This window comes from Ammodytes marinus (assembly GCF_949987685.1).
Source record: "Ammodytes marinus genome assembly, chromosome: 2".
Classification (NCBI taxonomy): Eukaryota; Metazoa; Chordata; class Actinopteri; order Uranoscopiformes; family Ammodytidae; genus Ammodytes; species Ammodytes marinus.
In genome coordinates, this window is record NC_137231.1 from 10,384,518 (window position 1) to 10,406,260 (window position 21,743).

The window sequence follows — 21,743 nt, forward strand, 5'->3', positions numbered from 1 at the left end:
GTCTTCATGGAGCCATAGCCCCTTTCTTAAAAGTGCACTGTGTAACTTTGGTTTTCATTGAAGTGAACATGTTCTAAATGATATTCTCAGAGCTGAATAAACAAACTTTCCTCAGATCTCTGGAACACTGTTTGAAGTTAGAACTACCTTCAAAGTTATTGTTTCGTTGTTGTTTAAAGCAGTAGGGCTCACAGTTTACTTTACACACAATATTCTAGAGTTACATTTGGTTCCAGGTGCCTCATGATAATTCCGTTTTTATTTATGATGGTTGCATTATTGAATACCAAGAATAACATGTAGACAAAATATGTTTCGTAAACTTAATGCAGGCTATGCAAATGTGAACAAATCGCCATCCCTTGAAACTGCTTAGTGCACTTTGTCAACTTCTATATTGCTGTGTGATATGTTTCTGCTGTGATGTATCTTTGCAACAAAGAAATCACTCTGGATGTGGTCTTTAGGCCTGTCTGATTTTTTTTCATGTCACATACTTGAAACGAAAATCTCGAGCATAACTAGTGAAGTTGACATCAAAACATTTTTTTCGTGGACCAATAGCTTGTAAAATTCAACCCGGTTACATCTCTTAATTCTCAGCGGACGGCCATCAATGCCACATCTGTCATGGAGTGTGGGAGTCTGATGTTATGCAAAAGCTCTACATGTTGTGAACTCAATGGAAAGGGAGAAGATGGATGGTTGAGGAAAGCAGACTTGTCCACAGGGAGTTCACCAGGAGGGAGGGAGGGAAGAAAAAGGAGTTTTCTCCTGAAACGTATAATGGGAAGTGAGGAATAGTCCTGCCCTTTAATTTAGTAGTAGGCTGCTCCCCTGGCACTGAATTATTGTCACTGGAGCTGCTGTATTATTGTGTTTGCTATAACTAGATCCATCAAGGCATGTGGTGGGGAATTAAATGTTTCCTTGCAAGCTTTGTGTCAGTGTATATTTTTAGGATTAGGGAGGAGTGTAAGATTTCCTCAGAATGTGTGTGTGTGTGTGTGTGTGTTGTATGCTGATGTCATTCAAGCACAACTTGGTCTGTGTATGAAAGGAACATCGTTGGGATTAGAGTCCTGTTCTCAATTTAACCTCCTTTGGCAAAAAATGTACAAATGAATTCATACTGACCAAGGAATGGAACACACTGAAAATCACGTTTTGAGTGTCAACCAAATGGCACAGTGTCAGATTGCTAGGCATTAATCGTCTTTGACATTTGAGTGCAATCTGGTGACACCTGAGCTACCTGCATGGCACCCTGTTGGCGGCGTACCTCAGATTCAGACTGCGAGCCTGCAAAGAAAAAAAACAGAAGTGTCTGTTTTTGTGAAAACAGTAGCCTTAGGGCTAATGGTCTGATGCTCTTGTGTCTGCTGAACTGCAGCCGAATGCATGCTGCTGCTGCTGCTGCTGCTGCTGGCTGGGGGAGTGCACAGCTAACTGGGAATGGGGGCTCCACAATCTGAGAGCTGAGGAATTTTATGCATGGATGGCAGTGAACAGTAATTATGGTGCGGGCCATGTTATGGGTTAGGCCTGTAACCTTTTGTCTTTGTATAATGAGTGAAGCTAAATGTGTCTGGTGTGTAGTGTAGCTCTAATCTGTTTAGTTTAACCCCTTTTTTCATTTGACAGTTGTTCAGACAATAAGGTAAGGTAACTTTATTTGTACCCGAGGGTAGATTTGGTTGCAGTTAAAAAGAAAAAAAATTGTCATTACTTTCAGAGTTTACCAAAACAAGTGGGAGGTTTTGTGATGCTTTTGGAATGCAGCAGAATGTCTCAATCCTCTCAAATGCAAGCAAAGCTCGGTTTGAACAGGTTTTATTCAAAGATAAGTCGAACAGGGACTAGATCTAGAATTTAGCCTGAAGGCATAGTTTTCATGGGACTTATACACAGGAGAGTATTATAATTTATGAATATGACTTGACTGAGTTACGGCTGTCATTACTTTAGTGTCCACATAATACAGAATTATAAAAGCCAATATATGATATTTCTCATAACGATATATCACCGGCTGCTAAGTATGCCATCCTTGCTCTGAAAAAGTATTTCTTGTGGCAGTATATTTATGTATAGAACTTTAAAAGTAACCCTAAGTATAAAGCCCCTTTAACACATGCACTGTGACTTGGTAATTATCCAGAGTTTACCCAGTTTAGCTGTACGTGTGAACTAGGGATGGCCATTTAGAATTTTTTTCTTTAACCGGTTAACCACCAGAATTAACGGTTATTAACTGGTTAACCATTAAGATTTAATGTAGCCTATTTATATTGAAATACATGAAGCATTATAGCAGGGCTCTTGACCTTTTTTTGTTCCAAGGACCTGCATATTAATTTAAAAACAATTCAGGGACATTTAGCCAATTTTAATGCCTACATTTTGACATTCACATGGCACCTTTGTCTGTTGTGAGAAGAGGTCTAGTATGCGAATGTAGGAGCAGAAAGTGCAATAAGTGACTGAAAAGGGACATTTACACACACACACACACACACACACACACACACACACACACACAGGCTTAGGGGATGGGTAGACTACCAAAACCCGGTGCTAAGTAGTGCTGAGCACGGGGCAACATTTTGAAAGACCGTAATATTGATAAGCTCCGATGTTATCAGCACTGCGTAACGATACTTTACACTTTTGTTTATGATGGATTTTCGCTATTGATCCTGGCACACAATCATGGCAGACCTGTGGCTGTGCAGGGGGCGGGCACTCACTGCCTGGCTGTCTGTCACTCCCTCACACACTCACTGAGACGGTGATGGATGCAGGACAGCATCCACCTCAAGAAGGCTAATGCTAGTGAAAACTCTAGAAAATCTTTGGCTGCAAAAGATTCCCTGAAGCAGCGGTTGGGCAATTTAGATTTTAGTACTTCGGGACACGTCAGATTTGCAATACAAGAAGATATTGTACTTTTGTGCTAAGTTTTATTTCAGGTTGGATGGGAACAACGGATGAAAACTAGCAAATACAGCTAGCTATGACTTATTTACAGCATCCTGACTGTCAATGAAGGAGCATTGTCTCTGTCAAATGACTCAAAAGCTAAAACAGTCTGTTGTGGACCAGTCTTCACATGACAGACAGGCAACATCATAAAACCTCTATCAGAACTTGAAAGAGCAGCACAGGCAGCACTCTGACAAGTGGATGGCCAACAAGTCAGATGAGAGTAGTGATGATTTAGCCCAGTCTAGGAAACAAAGTACTATTTTTAGAGTTGTTTGCAACTGTAAATCCATATGAAAAGGGCTCACAAAGGCGCTGTGAGGTTACCAACGCCATAATGCAGTACTACTTGCCTAAAGTCATGGTGTCCATTAACACTGACGCAATGAATGTTGAATTGAAGCTTGACTATAGCAATACCTGTGAGAGAAATCCAGATTAGACATTCCTCCCAAATAATTCAGCCCTACCTCGAACCTCGTTGGGCAGATTTCTGTTCTGCCGTGTCTTTAAAATGGTAAATGGACTCCACTTATATAGCGCTTTTCCCTGATTTTTCACAGACTCAAAGCGCTTTACATTGTTTTGTACACATTCACCCAATCACACACACATTCATACACCGATAGCAGCAGCAGCAGCTACCACGCAGGGTGCAAGCTAACTATCGGGAGCAATTCGGGGTTCAATGTCTTGCTCAGGGACACTTCGACATGTGGCGGGGAGACGGGGGATCGAACCTCCGACCCTGCACACCAGAGGCGAATTCCCTACCCACTTCGCCACTGCCGCCCTGATATATATTTATACTTATAAGCCAAAGCATACTCACGATTCAATATATTGCAATAAGCTATCTACGGACCTGGCCAATTCATCAGTGTAGCTCGCTCTAATAGATACAAGTAACAAAAAAAACTGCACTGAAAATAAGCAAATCGGACAAAACATGGTTGAACTACACACCAAAATGCAGCATTTGTTTTTTTTTATATACTGCGCCATGTTTAATTGATGCCTATACGTATGATGAGCCTATGGAATTCTCTACCATCAGAGATTAAATCCCAAACAGAACTAAAGAGTTTTAGTGTGAAAGTTAAACAGTGGCTCAAGCAGCAGCAGAAATGTGAACATTAACGTCTCTCAAGTTATTTTAATAGAGCACTTTACTAATGTTTAATGCTAAATTTAATTGTGTTTTAATCTGAAATGTATAACTACAGCTGTGTGTATTGACTCATGGTACCTATTAATTGTATTATTCACTGTATCTCTATCACTGCATTTATTGTATTTAGTATCTTTGATTGTATTTTAAAGCCTGACCCAGGGACAAAGACTGCAAATTAGCTGAAGCTAGACGTCTTATATGCATCACATTTTCCCATTTTTTTGTGGCAATGTTGTATGTATTGTCCCTGTCAAATAAACATAAAAAAAAAAAAATAAATAAAAAATATTGGCAAACATTATCAGCCTGCCGAAGAAGTATGGGTCAGCCTCTGCTCAGACCGACTCACAAGTTGGAAGATGAGCGCGGCCTGTGTGTGGTTAGTAAGACACGCCGTATGTTTAACTCTTGCTCCCTCGAGAGCAGAAGATGACAAAGCGCCGTGTCATACTTTGAAGAAGCTACTTCCTGCTCTTCCAATTATTGCCGGTTGTCGTAGTGACGAGGGCCATGGGAACGTGGTCGGCCGCTTGCTGCAGTTCCTTCTGTCTGGCAGCAGTTAGCACTTTTTATTTGGAGCGTCCCCAAAACACTGAGTCACCGCTTGGAGAGCCGCGATGACCACACTTCTTTATCCCCCCCCCCCACCCCTGACCCAGCTCAGCTGCTGGAACACTAGGCCATTCTTGGAAAGTGAAATTGAATTGGTTTTGAGGAGAACACAATGGCTTGTTTCAGCGATGAGCAACACTCTCACACAAGCGATTACCTCTTAAAGGAAACCACAGCTGCATCCTAACATGACTTTGTGTGAAAACCCAAAGTGGGTTGGGGTTTTCTTTGACCCAGATGTGACACTGTTGGTCTTATTGTTTTGTATTGTTTTTTTTAGAATGGACTATGAGAGCTTGGATTCATTCACGATTAAATCATTTTAGAGTCTTCATTAATGAGGCCCTGAGTACAAAAAACCTAAAAACGAGCTTTTCTTTGACCCTTCTTGACATCCAATGGGAGCATATGGTTACGGGGGTGGGGTGGGATGGGATGGGGGGGGGGGGTCATTTTGGGCTTGGGGTCCAAAACCAACTGTTAGGTGATAGATCTCTCAGCATGGAAATGATGGCTTGGCGGTCTCTCCCTACAAGGGTGTCATGTAACTGGCTGTAGTTTTTTTTCTTTTGGCCTTAAACAAATTCCTCAAGGGGGGTTACTGGGGTGAGGGGCAAGTGCTAATCTCTGTGGCCAGATGCTGCAGAGGTGATGATGCGAGCAGATGTGAATGTGAGGCTCGCCCACTGCACCGTGCCCAGATTTGGAGGGTACACTACATCAGAAACCAAAACGTATCTCGCCATTCATTGTCCTGGCGCCATGACAGTCTTCATGACATCGGACTGCAATAGTTACTTTGAAGCGTTGAAAAAAAAACACACATTTTAATTCCTGATAGTGAGCGAAAACCAATCCACTGTTTGTGTGCTTGGGCTATCAGAGCGTGTCTGGTGCTCTGCGTTTCCTTATCAGTGTTTTTGTACATGCAGGCCTACTTTGAACCTTGGAGAGATACAAGATATTCTCTTCTTCCTTTTGGTGGAGTAAGGAATTTCTTTGTCCACAAAAAATAGATTGGTATTTGTAAACATTGACATAATTACAGAGAGTTTATTCTTCTGGTTTTCACTTTTGAAGTTTCATTCTTGTATTGTGTGCAAGTTTATTTTACCTCTAGCATAGCTCAATTCAATGTTTCCTCCTTTCTCACAAACTTGCTGTTTGGACTTAATGAAGCTTGCTCCCGTGTTTGTGCTATCAATTCATTTTGTCATTATTTTCCATTTGTTTTCAGTTGAGCACTGTGAATGACCCGCTGCTGATGCCCCAGCCCTCTGAATGGAGTTCCAGTCGCAGAAAAGCCAACAGTTGTAGCTCCCTCAGCAGGATGCTGATGAGGCCAAGTATACTTCTGTTTCTGGCTTTATTCGCCCAAGTTTTGATGACCCAGTGCCGGCCTGTCAACACTGATGAAGGTAAGATGGCTTGCTAACCTAAGGCTGCTCAAGCTTCATGTATACTCTGCTTTTTGTTTTCCCTAGATCTGGTTGCAGTATTACTAACCCTCCTCACGTAACTGTTTGAACGTATTAAGTCTGACTTATCTTGACTCTTGCCTTGATAATCAAAGCTTTGTTCTTGGTACAGGAATGTAACCCTAACACACTCCAGGCTTTACTGAAGTCTGTCCTTTGTAGCGTCAGGGTTCGCCCCCCACCACCACCATCACCATCACCCCTCTATTGGCTGAGTCTGAAGTTTGAGTGTGCTTTACTGCTTTAGATGTAGAACAACTTTGTTTCTGACTGTGTTTCTGACTATCAGAAACAGATTTTGTCTTTTTTTGTTCACTAACTCAATTTCAAGCCATAAATCTTACTGCCTGAACTTTACATCTACCAGTTTTATTTTGCTCTTAAACTTGAGAGTACAACTTTGAGATGTTTCTGTGAAGAATTCAGACCCATCCGGCTCTTACACAAGTTAAGTTCTGAAAAGGGGAAAGAGGCACTGAAATCGAATCCTTAGAAATGTGTCTCTTGGATGCAGTCCAACACTGTAATAGCTGCCTGGACTTGTGGGTAGATGGGTTCTGGATGTTTACACTCTGCAGTCGGAAGTGGAGAGCAGCAAAAGAATATGATAAATGCTCCAGCATTATAATTAGAGTAATTAAGCAAGAGGGTCTCTCTTGGGCTGTAAGCCCTAAAATAAACTTGGTGCGGCTGTGTTGAAGCCAACAGTGGGACAAGGGAGGAGTAAATGACTCCCATCTGTAGCCCAAGGGCAGCCCTGCTACCTGGCAGTCCCTGCTCCTCTCCTCCTTTGTAATAAAAAGGTATTTGTTGTCACTGAGAGAGGAGTTAACTGCCAGTGAAACTATAAATTAGCCTGCTTGTTGAAAAAAAAAAAAAAAAAAAGAGGAAAGAAGAAGCTTCTTTGAGCCCTCCCTTATCCTGGAGGATAAGGTTTCTGAGGAGAATGTTTGTCTTCTAAGGTGAGCCATAAATTTCCTGGGGGGTGGGGGAAGTCTGATGCATTTACACTCCACCCAGTTACTTAGGGCGCACTCACACTAGTGCCGTTTGCCTGTTCCGTGCTCAGCACGATTCAGCACGATTCCCCCCCCTCCCCACTCCCCCCGCAGGCCCGTGCTCACACTGCTCGTGGCCTGGGCACACTTGCACCTTGCCTACGTCACCGTGCACGTTTAGGATTTGGAGCTTAGTCTACTTGTAGGCTATACGACTGTTTGTGAATATTTTCATCCGGCCAAATTTGCATCAAATATTCCACTTCCACATTAGAGCAACGAGAATCCTTAAGCTATTGTTTTTTTTTTAAATGTAGCCTTGACGTAATAGGTCGCGGTGAACAGTCTCATATTTGTGCAGCACGCTGTTTATTATTAATATAACGGCCCGTCATCAGACCATATGTATCCGGATGGTTTTGTACACATCGATCGCTCCATCAAATCCAAGTCAGAACTTTTTGTATGGGCAGAGATCGTTTTTTTAAGTGTCTTTATAAAGTTTCTTGTTAAACCTTAGTGTAGGCTACTGTTTCCTTATCACCGGGCCGCGGTGTGTTGTTTTGGGTGCGTCTCCACCGCCATGCGTAAATGCAGTTATGACAGCTGACGGGAGGAAAAAGAAAAAAAATCATCTGACGAACGTGAGTAAACACGAAAACCTTTTTGCTGTGCTTTCTGAGCCGACCTAATTAGCTCTCTCCCTCTTTTATTAGCCCACACCTAGGCTTACACACACGTTAATTCTCACACATTATAGCTACAAGTCCAAGTGGTGGGCAATTCTGGTGCCGACTAGTAAGGCAGCGGACAATGCATCCTTAATAAATTCACGTCAGGAACGCCGCCTGTGCGCTTGCTTGTGCGCGTGTCATCTCATTAGCATCTGTACTTTGGCCACGGCACACCTCTCCCAGGTGTGCCGTGGCCAAGGGGCTGTTCCGTGCTGGAATACTGATGGCGTGGTCACACTAGCCAAACGTTCTAGACTTTAGTATGCTAATGAGCTTTGGCACGGGGCCGCGGCCCTAGTGTGAGTGGCCCCTTAATCACCAAATGGCCAGGTACTATCTATGCGCCTCTGTGCTTTTCCCTTCTGCTCTCCCACTGACTTTTGCTTGGGAATGCTTCCCTCTCCCCCCTCCGCTCCCCTGCTGGGTGACGGATGGCTTCAGCTGTCGACAAACAATCACAGAAGAAGCATTTGGTTGCATTCCTTTTTGTCCTGTTTTGGGGGAAACAAAATGGTTGTATGGAAATGGTCATGTTTTATGCGTGCCTCTTTGTTTGTCTTAGGGGGGGGGTTTTGTTGTGCATTTTTCACATGAGAAAAGAATATTCACTGAACAAATTTGTGTCATTGAATTTCTTCGGGGGCCTCATGCACAGCCATTCAAACCCAAAACAGACCCTTTACATTTTTTCTCAGTGTGATCATTCCGAGAAACTTGACTCCTGTTTTTGTCTGAATCATTTAAATTTTTTTCTTTTTGGTTGACAGTAAAATGCCTGAAAGTTCTGTATTTGGCATTCCCAGAGGATTGTGTTTGACTCGATGCTCTGCTGTCAGTCAAAGTAGATGAGTCACTGACCCTTCGCTGGAGTGCTCTTAAAATCTAGAGCTGCCACAGTCCTGAGAAAGACTCTGTTCAGACAGTAATGTGGGCCCAGAGGAGCACAGCTCTGCTGACTCTCTGAGAGCAGAATAAAACAAATACAATAACTTAAAGGACATACATATACACCCATGTACCACCCGCCCGCCTGGTCACCATCGGGTCCAGGGCATTCAGCCGATCTGCCCCCCACCTCTGGAACACCCTCCCATCTGACATCCGTAACTCTGACATCTTTTTAAACTGACTTATTCAATCTAGTTTATTGTCTCCCACCCATTTCACCCCACTTGTGTAAATTGTTTCAATGTATCTTGTTCTTGTGTTTAAGATTGTTGATTTTGTTTTTTTAACACTGCCCTGTAAGGTGACCTTGAGTGCTATGAAAGGCGCCCTCAAATAAAATGAATTATTATTATATGAATAAGGAATGAATACATAAGAATTAGGGATTGGAAAAAGAACTCGGTCATACTTGTAATTGCACATGGGAAAAATGAGGTAGTAATAGAATTGGATCAACAAATTCTCGCTCTTGTAAGAGGTCCCGGTTTTTCCGTTTGTCCATTAAAGCCATAATGTGGGGCTAAATGTAGCTGAACTCATTTGAATGACACTTGGAACAACTTTGCACTGGCGCAGTAATCCTTGTAGCTCCCAAGTGTTAATCCATGCTGATTGTCAGTGGCTCATTTAGGAGTGAAAAGGTCCTCGGCTGGAGTGCTTTCAGGAGGGACACTCGCTCAGTGAATTTAGTTTAGGGGCTTGCTAATGGGCATTGTCCTATTCTTTAGCTTCCTGCTAGTCCTGCCTTTTGTCTCCCATCCATTCCCTCTTTCTCTCTCTCCTCGTCAGCCGCCCCTTCACTCTGGCGGTGGTCGGGTTCTAGCAGAGGAAACGTGTCTCTCTCTGTGTGCCACCACAGAGCCTCCACCAGCCCCAGACTCTTTACTGCATTCAACCATCACTCCACTGAGAGCAGGAAATCCCACAAGTCATTCACGCGGCATATTGCTTCCTATCTTGTAGCCAGAGAAGGGTTCCATAGACTGGCGCCAACTCTTCCCTTTTTAGCTGCTCTTGGATTCACAAACTAGTTAACCTCCCCACCCCCTACCTAGCTTGAAACCTCTCAAAGCTTTCTTCTTCACCTTTCCTTTCATGATTTCTGTAATTAGGCTGATTTTAAACTACGCCAATCAAATTTTTTTCCAAATGGTTGGAACGACACACGAGAGACCTTTCCAGATGAGCTGCTTTCTGAAAATATGGTGCTCAAACCGGTTTTAGTCTGATCATAGTGGCAGGAAGATTAATCCAGATCAAACATCCTCAAAAGAAATGCTGGAAAAGTGGCAAAATCCATTTTACCGTTTAAGTGAGTAGTGAATCAAGTGTGACGCCATTTGTATTTCTACAAGAAGTTAAGCAGAAAAATGGCAGCTCTTTTTTTTTTCTTTCTTTCTAGTGTTGATTTGAATACGTCGTGTTATGTCTGACACCAGCTTTAAGTAGGCTGTCACAGAAGCACAAATGGTCCTGGCTGAGACCCACAATAAAGCAACAAGCAAATTTAACAGCTTTTATGGGCGTTTTATGATGTCTGCAGCCAGATTAACAGCTGGGATGTTGACACAGTCTTATCAGTGGCATCTGCATTTGGAGGGCAGGGACCGAAACATGCCCCCCTCCTCAACCCCCCCCCCACACAATCACACACGCGCGGTGCAGAGACCTTGCGTCTAAGGCCATGTCCAGGTCTGATAGCTGTAGCCCAATCACTAAATGCCTCTTCTGCTTTTCCCCCCCTTTGGTTGTTTTTGAGGAGAAAGTTGATCCTACCCCCTGGCCCCCTTTCCTGCTGGGATTAAGGGCCTGTCAGACATATGTGATCCAGGAAATACCTTTACTAGGCCCAAGTGGGGTCACCATAGCAACTGGCACTAGAACCTGCCGCTGCAAGCCCTCGCTCGCTCGCTCCTGTGCACATGCTCACTGGCTGGCTCTCTTCCCCTCGTATTGTTCACAGGGCTTTGTTGCGATGGTGGGAGGGATTAGTCAGGTTGGCTGATGTTGTCCCGAGGTTATGCTGTATAGATGTGCTTCCTGTTGGGAGGAAGTGTGTTTACAAGCGCACAGTGGGCTTTCAGAATAACCTCGTCGTGAGCGATTGCATACTGCTATGGCATTTGATTACCTGGTTCAATTTTGGTTGTTATGATGCCGAAGGGACTTTGTAGGAAATGGGAAAGGACGACGAGAGAAATGACTGCATTATAGTGTTGCCACAGGGGCCTACTTTGTGGTGCTATTAGTTTAAAACAACAAATAAATAAAAAAAGAAGGCTCTTTTGAGTGTTTGGACAAAACAACACATTTAGAAAGAAAGCTACGGGCAAATTGTGACTATTTTCTAGGTGTTTCAGTGTTCTAGTTAATTAACCAATGAAAATAATCAGCAGGTGAACTGACAAAGATGTCATTAGCTGCAGCCCTAATGTCCACAAAATCAGGATGCTAATTGGAACACTGTAGCTCGTGTGCCTTTTTGGCACACATGTGTGATCCTAGAGCAAGAATGTCAAGCAAGTTGGCCAGTGACGGTCTTTTGTAACTAGACAAACAACACCATTGTGATGGACAACGTGTCAGCATAATTGGGTTACCCCCTCCCCCCTCGCAGACTTTGCAGTCATTTAGAACAGGGGGGCTCAGGTGTCTCGCTCTGTGACACCTTCCCTCTTTTCGATCCTCTAATTGAATTTCACCTTCCTTCCCCCAAGTACTGTAGCTCCTGGAGCCTGCCCCGACGATACGGCCTTAACTAATTTGGGATATGATTTAATCTGAGGGAGAGGTAAGGCAGGCGTTTGCTGAGGGGAAATCGAGGAAGGACTCTTTTTTTTTGCTGTCTACTGGACCCTGTTTTAGGATTGAGGCATTTTCTTTTATATGTGTACTTTCCAGATACAGCCCTGTTTTGTGTGACGGCAAAGAATCTTGTACAAGCACCGTTACCTGTCAGATACTATCCATTATTCAGTCGGATATGTTGCCAGTTATCTGAGAAGGAACAATCCTGGTGGTTATCCTGTTAATGAGTTGTTCTTTGCATCTTATAGTTAGTCCGAGCCAAATGTCTTTCCTATCTTTCGATGTCTTCATAGCATTGTATTGAGTTTATAAATTGCAAACATTACTGAGCTGTCGATGAACCAAGTCCCTCTTGTTTCCCTCTATAGTCTCTGTGGAAACACAAGCAGAGCTGTTCACGCTGTATCTCGGGGATCGTCTGGACCTGAGTTGTTCTCCCAGGGACTCCCTCCACGCCGTCAACTGGACCAAAGACCACACCGCAGTGTTGGATGGAGAACACACACGTATCCGCAGTGGCCAGCTGGAGATAGAGACAGTGGAGCTGACGGACTCCGGGCTGTACGCGTGCACCACCTTCGGCAACCACAGCGTCTTCTTCAACGTCACAGGTAAAGCAATGGAAACAAAACGGCACGGGGAGGTACATGAAAAACTCTAGCATCACTGTAAAACACATTTATGTTATTGCTGCACATGTTGCCATTTACAAACTAAAAGTGAACAGCTTCTAAGGGTTCGGAAATGTTAATGATCAGGATTTATTGGTGAAACAAACCGTGAGGATATTTTGAACTCCATTTTTTTTTTTTTTTCAACATACCCTTTTTAACATGGTTTTACAATGCAATGACATTAACACACCTGGATCAGTGTGATCTTTGTATACTGTTTCAAATTCCAAATGAAGTTTTAATCTTTAGCAAATCCCTTTACACTTGATCTTTTATTTGTTTTAGTGTGTCCAGTAGTACAGAGCACCACCTGCATTAGCATCAACTAATGTACACAAGTGATGGTTTACTTCAATTTTGAGTTTATTTTCTGACAAAAAAAATGCATGTATCAGTGTAAATCATGGATGTGTCTTTTTGTGTGTGTCCGTTTCATTAGTGGATACCCTGGCCTCATCTGAAGACGATGATGAAGATGAAGAGTCTTCATCAGAGGAAGCCAAACTATTGGGCAGTCAAAAGCTACTGCGTAAGTGTGCTGATCTCTTTGCGTTACTAATGCTACTGTAACAAATGAACGTTAGTCGCCCGCCCACAGTCCCCGGGTTATGAGTAAGTGTCCTGCGCAGTGATTTGAGAGCTTTATGATTCAATTACGGGTCTGCCACGCGTGTGTGTGGGTCACATTTGGGTGAATGATTTCACTGTGAATCAGAGGGTTTTCACTACCTCAGTGACAGCTTCTACGTGAGGAATGTCCCTGCGGTGACTAACTGTGGTTAACCTTCGACGTCTTCCAATTTGTCTATAGAGCAGTTAAGACGCTCACGCTTAATCATCAGGCTACTTCTGCCCACAAAGACTTGCAGCAGGGCAAGCATGCTGACCTTGAGTTTGTTCTCTTGACTCCTAGAGCTTTATCTCCCCCTGAGATGTGTACAACATGACTGTTCTCAACTGAGGCTACATTGAAGCAACAAGTTTTCTGATTCTTTTATTATATATTACCTAAAGATCCTATCCGAGCCCTGTCACTATCATTTTGAGTTGTTGTGGGGTTGATCATACATTATGTAAATGATCAATCCATTACTTCCCTGCTGCTTCTCTAAAGCCAGGTTACAGTTGCTGCAGGGTAAGGTAAGGTAAGGCAAATGTAGTCCAGACGTCTTGTCTCGCCAGCAGCGCTTATCAGCTGCTTCTGGGGGGTCCCAGGGGCGGTACCAAAGCAAATGAGATGCATACAATCTCTCCAGCATGTCCTGGGGTCTACCCCGGGGGTCTACTGCTCCCCTCCCGGGTCTGGCTCCAGAAGGGGGTCCTGATTCTTCTTGAGATTTAGGTTAATTATAATGACTCTTTTGCATTTATATCAATCGCATTATTGTTCTTGTTACTAATCTACTGACTTTTTCTCATTCTTTAGCAATGGCTCCACAATGGGCTCTCCCAGAGAAAATGGAGAAAAAGCTCCACGCTGTCCCAGCCAGTAAGACCGTGAAGTTTAAATGCCAGGCCAGCGGCAACCCAACTCCCACCCTGAAATGGTACAAGAATGGCAAGGAGTTCAAGAGAGACCATCGCATCGGAGGCTTCAAGGTGAAGAATAGAAAATATTCTTAATAAAAAAGTGTTCCACTCAGCTGCGTCTTAGTGACTCCACACACCCTAATCAGAATGTCTTATTGAATCACTTCAAACTCATTCACTACGAGTGGAGAGACGTCAGTGATGTCATCACCACATTAGATCACTAATCCCCTCCCCCGGAGGAAGAAACACTTCCTGCAAGTGAATAGCAAGTCTGACCTGAGAAACGATGCCAGGTGAAACCCTATGCCACTAACAGTAACATTGTGCCATCATACCATAAAGGGAGACGTTTATGTCTGTCTGTCTGTCCGTCCTTGTTATTTCTTTCCTCGCCAACTGTTCATCCGATCTACTTCCAACTTGGCAGTTGTGTTACTGAGGAACCCAAAGGAGTGCAGTGCAAAGTTTTTTGGATCAGCAGTTTTCTGCAAAACTGCAACAAACAAAATAACTTGGGGTGGTCAAAATGGACGACAGTGCAAAGCCACTGAAACAGCCCAGATAGACGTGCACCAAAGTCTGGCTGGCTTGACCTGTGTGTTTACAGTTTTCTACAGAACTGCTGATCCAAACAACTTCACACTCGGCACTGTGATCCCTCGGCAATACACCCGCCAAGTGTGATGTAGATCTGAATAACAGTTGGCAAGACAATCGCAGAACAAACACACAGAGACGTCTTCCTTCATAGTTAGATGCAGCAATAAGTTGCCATGGTGCCAACTGTATCTGGGATATGATTAGTGGTGTGATTTCTCTCTTTGTCAATGACTTCCTGTTTCCAGGGAAGCAGGCCATCTTCAAATGTGACAATGTGAAATAAAACTGCTGATAAAATACAATATCAACAATTGTTGATAAGAGCGTTTACTTTAGTATCTGGATTTACTTAGAAGAGGTGTGGCGGGTGAGGTCGTGCGGACCGGATCTGTTGTCTACCTTATTCAGCTGTCACCATTTACTGTCTATGGCATCATGGTTGCTTAGAGATGAACAAAATGAAATATATATATTTGTTTTTGGGATTTGATGTGAGCTTTTATGCTGTTCCTGTTGGGCACACTGACGTTATGAAAGCCTGTCATATATTTATACAAAACCTTATCAAGCAACACATTACAGTATGATCCCTTTGTATTAGGAGGCTGTAAATGTGGTGCAATATGTACTTTTTTTTTTTTTTTTTACAATGACTTCTCTTGTGAATAGCTGCATCCAGTGGCAGTTGGCTCACAGGTGTGGGGAGTATGTGCATGTTCTTCCCCTGCATCTGCTCTTCCCATCAAGGTGCAGGCCGGTCTAGCCTTGTGCCGTGCTACCCCAAATCTCTCCCTCCCCCCAGCTGGGACATATTTAGGAGTTTCCTCTCCGCTGCACACACACACTTACACACATATACATACACACACACACACACACATACACACACCCTAGCAGGCAGCACACTTAACCATCTGGCTGCTGTTTTTTCAGTCAAGGTGCAAAGGTCTGCATCAGCGGCTGGGGACGTCTCTCATCCCTCCCACACTGTAGCTTTTATGGCCGGGCTTCTATTGTTCATATCGTCTGCAAAGGGAGACGTGCAGGAGGGAGGGAATAATGTAGACCACATGTATATCAAGCCATGCACAACACATCTGGCAGCAGGCAGCTGGACTCCCTCATCACGTTTTTTTTTCTTAGCTAAATGAGGGAAACGGTATGGCTGAAGTCTGTGTGTGTGTGTATATGCATGTTTGATGTTGCCATTGCCTCAAAGGTTTCGTTGGTTAATCACACACTGCCGGTCTTGGCAGATTTATGGAAGAAAAATGTATAACATGTCTCGAAAAGAAAAAAGAGCCAGACTTCAGTTGGCGCTAATAAGAAGGGTTGGTGCAGATGTATATAAAACGTGTACCTGTTTTCCTGTAGCCCTTTGTGATGTAGGATTGTCAAAGTTCCTGTGTGTGTGTGTGTGTGTGTGTGTGTGTGTGTGTGTGTGTGTGTGTGTAACATAGGGTGGTGTCACAGGAAGGAGGGAGTAGTTTGTAATCTTGTTATCATCACATCATACATCACTGACCTTGTTAGCTTTTGCTTTGAAAATGAACAAAATTTGATTTACAGCAATTTGTAACGGCAGAAAGCAGATGGAGGGGAAAAAAATTCACCAGTTTTTTTTTATGTTAAAAGCATGGATGGGTTGTAGGCCAGCTCCATCTCCATGGCCATGATTGGCTCACCGCTGGCCTCATTAATGTCAATTTAATTTGATTGAAAACATTTTATACTTGAATTTGCAAATTGACAGCGCAGTGGTTTAAGAACTAAAATGACAGGCTGCAATGCTATTTTGTAGTCGGTGAGGAAATCCATAGCCACCGACAAATGAAAGAACCCGTGCACAGAGCTGATGTTTTATCTGCTCTGTTTCATACAATTAACTCTGTCTGGTGAGAAAGCTCAGCACATTTTTCGCTGTTAGCAGATGTTCTAACTTCACTGTAGAGTTTTGTTTTTGGGTTATCCATTGCTGCTGTACATGCCAAGATTCAAGATTGTTTATTTGTCATAGGCACAACAATAACCGCAGCAGTTATTGGCAATGAAATTCTTGAGTCTCACTCAGGCTCCTTTCAACAATGCAATATAAAATAAGAAAAGCAACCCCAAGACCTAAATAAACACAAAAGTAGTGCAAAGACACACAGATATAACTTTAAGGACGCCAGCCACTGTAACCTCGTCTTTTTCCCCCCCGTCTTTTAGGTCCGGGAACACATGTGGACCATCATCATGGAGTCTGTAGTGCCCTCGGACAAGGGCAACTATACCTGTGTGGTGGAAAACCAGTACGGCAGCATCAATCACACCTACCAGCTTGACGTAGTCGGTGAGTGTTGTTTATTCATGTAATTGATATGTACGTTGGGGCGGGAAGTTTTGATCATGTGTTAATTTCCCTGTTGAATATTCATGAGGCTCTAATGTCACGTTAAATCTACTTCACACATATCTTGGTCTCGGAGGGCTACCTGGGTCTTTTTTTTGTCGGGCGCTCGATAAATTAATCTCTGTTCACGCGTGGCTTTGAGTGATGGATCCATGTGGAGGAGAGAAGTGATCACCCCCATAGGACCTGTCCTGTGACTCGCTCTTGCACCATTGCTTCTATAAATCACACTCTCGCTTCCTCCATCACTGCTGTCCCGTGGGCTTCCTCTGACCTCAGCAGAGGTCCAGGCCCGGATGAGCAGTCGGATCGCTTCATTGACGGGGAGACTGTGGAGTTTTGTTTAGCTCGCTCATGTCCCCACGGAGGAGGCCTCGGTCAGAAAAAGGCCTGGACAGTTGACACTCTGCCAGATTCTTGGCTTGTAAGTTTACTTTGGAGAGTTATTAGTCATGGAAACGGAGCCACAAAGAACATTACGTTTCACTGTTAACGGCTCCACATCGGGCTCTTAACTGGCTTTTCCATCTATTGTGGCCGGCCGCCTCTTAATAATTACCCAAGCAGAATATCTGGGGAAATGGCCGATTGAAAATATGCAAAAACTCTAGTCTGTACCTTGTGTAATTACACAGTATCTGATCAAATTATACAGGCGGCCTTGTTTGCCATCTGCCCCGGACATTTCCATTAAGGGTTCGCCGTGACCGAGGTTTTATTTGGCTGTGTGTTTGAAAATCAGTCGGCCGTGTTTACTTTTTGAATGATTGCGAGCGTGTTTATCTTTTTGATAATGCGTGTTTGCCAAACTTCTAAACTCCCATCGGTGTGTGTTGTGGTTTGTGTTGCAGAGCGCTCTCCCCACAGGCCCATCCTGCAGGCCGGGCTGCCCGCTAATCGCACCGCGGTGGTGGGCAGCGACGTGGAGTTTGAGTGCAAGGTGTTCAGCGACCCTCAGCCTCACATCCAGTGGCTGAAGCACATTGAGGTCAACGGGAGCCGAGTCGGTCCCGATGGGTTACCGTACGTCCGTGTCCTTAAGGTAGGCCCCTCAATACTGTGACCAATCCTGGCGCAAAAAAAGCCAATTCAAATCTTCTGTGTAATGCTTAAAAGGAAACTGTATGTATTCTATGTCACTTATTTTCTTATATGTCCAGTCTTGTCTATAAAGGGTGTACAAAGTAATTTAAAAAAATATATATATATGAACTTTATCTTGCTATTTTACACAAATCCAAAACTGCTTTTCATGAATTATTTTCTCTAGTTAAATCCTGTGTTTGCTACCATTTTTTTAATTTTCTGTGCTGCACATGACATGTCTTTATTTCCAGCATTCTGGGGTCAATAGCTCGGACGCTCAGGTGCTGACCCTCTACAATGTGACTGAGGAGGAGGGCGGAGAGTATATATGTAAAGTGTCCAATTATATAGGAGAGGCCAATCAGTCTGCCTGGCTGACTGTCAACAGACATGAGCCCACAGGTAACCGCCACGCAGCAGTGCACCGACGACACCGCACGGAGACGCTTCCACCAGCACCTGGGAAAATTAGGGCCCGTGTAAACTCGAGACAACCTCAGCTGTTTCTCTCCTCCCTCGCTCAGTTTCTCCCTCCCTCCCTACCTCCCTCTCTCCTGCCTCAGTGCTCCTGACTGTAAATGACGCTATGGAAAATTCCCAGCAGAACAGTTGAAAGTGTTTAGTCTCAGGTTTATGTTGGACCCGCTCTCATTCCTGCCCCGTGCCTGTGCTGTGCCCACCTAATAAGGGCCTCTCTTGCCATCTTCTTCTATTACTCTCGCTCCCTTGCCCTTCAAAGTCCTCCGTGCAAGGCTCACCTCTCTCTCTCTCTCTCTCTCTCTCTCTCTCTCTCTCTCTCTCTCTCTCTCTCTCTCTCTCTCTCTCTCTCTCTTTCCCCCCCCTCCCCATCGTTATGTCAAGCTAGCTTTCCCCCTCTGCCTACCTGTCGCAGACCTCCTGTTGTTTAGTTTGTAGAAGTGTGAGTGTGCGCTGTTCTGCTGTGGAGTTGTTCCATGTTGCCCATCTCTTGCATGTAGAGATGAGACTGAGGTACTGGATGTGGTGACGGGTTTGGTCCAGTGTGGGCCTGGGTTCAGCAGTGCAGACTCAAGCTAACCAGCTCCCTCCACTAACAGATGCTGGAGGGCTCTCTCTGACAGAGTTCCTCTGCAGGGGATCTACGTGGTACTTATGGTGTTGGATGGCGGAGGTGAACACTCCTCCATCACCTTTTTTTTCTCTTCTCAGAATCCTTTTACTCATGGTTCCCTTCCCCCCTCTTGGGCCTCTTGTTGGGTCTGCTTCCTTTTCTTATTTTCTAGACCGCTGGCCTTAACACCACGGACAAGGAAATGGAAATCCTCCAACTGAGAAATGTGTCTTTTGATGACGCTGGGGAGTATACCTGCTTGGCGGGCAATTCTATCGGGTTCTCTCATCACTCTGCATGGTTGAACGTTTTTGAAGGTATCAGTGGTTCTTCTGTCTCTCTGCTATGTTTCCCATGACTCCCCTTGTCTAACTCCCGCCTGGCTGTCCTCCTTCACATTTGCCAGAAAAGAGTCTTGTCTGACTCTGTTTCTGTTGAACAAATGTGAAAGGAAGCCAGGGCAAGTTACAAGTACTAAAACACCCCCCCCCCCCCCCCCCCCCTCTGTGCTCAGCATGGCCCCTGCTCCATCTAAACCCTCTAGATGGGAGAGCATGGCCCATGCTCTGCTGACTCTAAAAAAACTGAAATCTACAAATTGCCAAACAACCCGAGACTTGTCTGCTACCTGGTCTACCATGACAAAGAAATCCCCATATAAAATAAGGCCCGATAGCATGAGGAAAAAAACTTTAAATCAAACTGTAATGTACTGCATGGTGTTAGCCAGGTACAGACGGCTTGTTTGGCAGCTCTGATCAGATTTCACTTTGAACTGTCTCTACCATTCTGCTCCTTAACTGGTGTTTTGCGTGTGATTTGGTGCAAAGCTGATTTTCTCTGACAAGCACCGAAAATGACATGTATCCCTGATGTCATTTCCTGCTGCGAGCACAGCGGCTGGCTTTGATAATTGGCTCTCTGTAGTGGACGTGTCTCATTCCTGAAGGGTTGGAATGGGCATTTGTCCAATTATCAAGCTGCTTGTCAGTCAGCCCCTTCACACAAGTGTAACTCACTTGTGTTGCTGGTGTTGGTTAGGGGTGTAACGCTACACTTCAGATGGTATGGCACCCTTGGTTTGGAAAGGCTTTGTTCTACAGGTGGAGCTCCCACTACAGACTAGTTGTATGTGATAATCTCCCTTACAACAAAAGCCATATCTAATATCATATCGGTAATGATGTGATTGAAGATTTTTTGCAAGTGAAAATGTGCTTCTTACATTAAAATACAAAACTCTGCAAAGCAAATTTAGAATTAACAAGCTCTCTTGTTGAATAAACAACATTTTGCATTGAAAATAATTATTGAAATGAAGGTGTTCATAAAGCATACTAAACATGTGTTTTTAGCAATACACCATACAGGAGTTGTATAGATTTGTTCAACATTACTCTTCATTTGATTTTTGTATGAATAAAAGGCCTTATACAATCAACTGCATCATTAATCACCTTGACATGATTTAAGACCATAGAAAGACCCAAGTTTGAACAAGAAGCACAGAACCACATCCCAAGCCAAGGTTTGCTCCAAACCATCCATTTTTTACTGAAGTGTGTAATTCATTACACCCCTAGAATTGGTATAAACGTTGGTGTTTTCACTTAATGGGAGGAAAAAAACAAGATCTGAATTGGACAGTTTATTATATATTTTAATTTTGTTGTAATTTAGTACATTAAGGTTATTTTCTTGAGGATAAAAAAACACCAATACAGCACCAATACTATACAAAAATATACAAATGAAGTCAGAATTTGTTATTTTATTGATCAAGTCAAGCAGTTAAACTATTGTATTGAGCGCATGCTTTTGTGGTATGCTGCTTTTAGACCTACACATAGACATGAACCGTGATGATGAAGTAGGAATGATGTGTGTTGTGAAATGTTGATACTCTGTATAAAAGTCAGATCCTTTGCACACTCTTACACTCTTGCATAGCCATCGCTCAGTACATTAAGTAAATATTAAGTTTTTAAAAGGTTGGATTATCTGAATCTAACAAGGTGTTGTGTCATTTGGGTTTGTCCCAACTATTTCTCAGTGTTTCAAGAGAATGTGACCACTTCTCATATTAGTAAAAAACTGTAGAGGAAACCCTGCGACTTGAGTTTTTTGCCCACGTGTGTCTGTGTCAAAGGCTCTGGTTTTTCTACAGGGTAGCTGTGTGTTTGGGTGATCGGTGTGGTTCACTTGAAAGCATGGGTATGTTTGGTGTGATTGGGTGTATAAAGTCAGACTATATCTGTGGCCGTTTAAACTCATTGTGATAGCTGACCCCCTGTTCCCCCCCCTGCGACCCCCCTTCCCCTCCATCCAGCCGTCCCTCACTATCCCTCAGCCAGCCACACCTACCTGGAGGTGGTCATCTACTGTGTGGGCTTCTTCTTCATCGCTGTCATGATCGCCATTGCGGTCATCGTCAAGATCCGCACCTCCTCCAAGAAGAGTGACTTCAACAGCCAGCTGGCCGTGCACAAGCTGGCCAAAAGCATCCCGCTGCGCAGACAGGTAACAGAAAGTAGATAGGGGGTTTGGAACATTTATACCCTTTTCCCCACTCTTTGTTCTATATCTCATTTTGACGTGTGTTCTTGTTACAAAGACAAAAGCTATACA

The 21,743-nt window shown here is 43.8% G+C and overlaps 1 protein-coding gene across 4 annotated transcripts in view; it reads left to right on the forward strand.

The window, feature by feature from the left end:
* Positions 1-21,743, forward strand: part of fgfr1a (fibroblast growth factor receptor 1a) — a 30,000-nt gene that overhangs the window by 1,202 nt on the left and 7,055 nt on the right. Inside the window, exons 2-9 of one of the 4 annotated variants that reach the window (XM_080051234.1) lie at positions 6,009-6,189; positions 12,106-12,348; positions 12,851-12,940; positions 13,838-14,010; positions 16,756-16,879; positions 17,791-17,981; positions 18,277-18,427; positions 21,445-21,641. In XM_080051234.1, coding sequence (XP_079907360.1) covers positions 6,036-6,189; positions 12,106-12,348; positions 12,851-12,940; positions 13,838-14,010; positions 16,756-16,879; positions 17,791-17,981; positions 18,277-18,427; positions 21,445-21,641 — 1,323 coding nt within the window. In that variant the 5' untranslated portion in view covers positions 6,009-6,035. Of the gene's footprint in view, positions 1-6,008; positions 6,190-12,105; positions 12,349-12,850; positions 12,941-13,837; positions 14,011-16,755; positions 16,880-17,790; positions 17,982-18,276; positions 18,428-19,287; positions 19,433-21,444; positions 21,642-21,743 lie in introns of all 4 variants that reach the window. The other 3 variants (XM_080051236.1, XM_080051235.1, XM_080051237.1) reach the window with 3 other exon arrangements.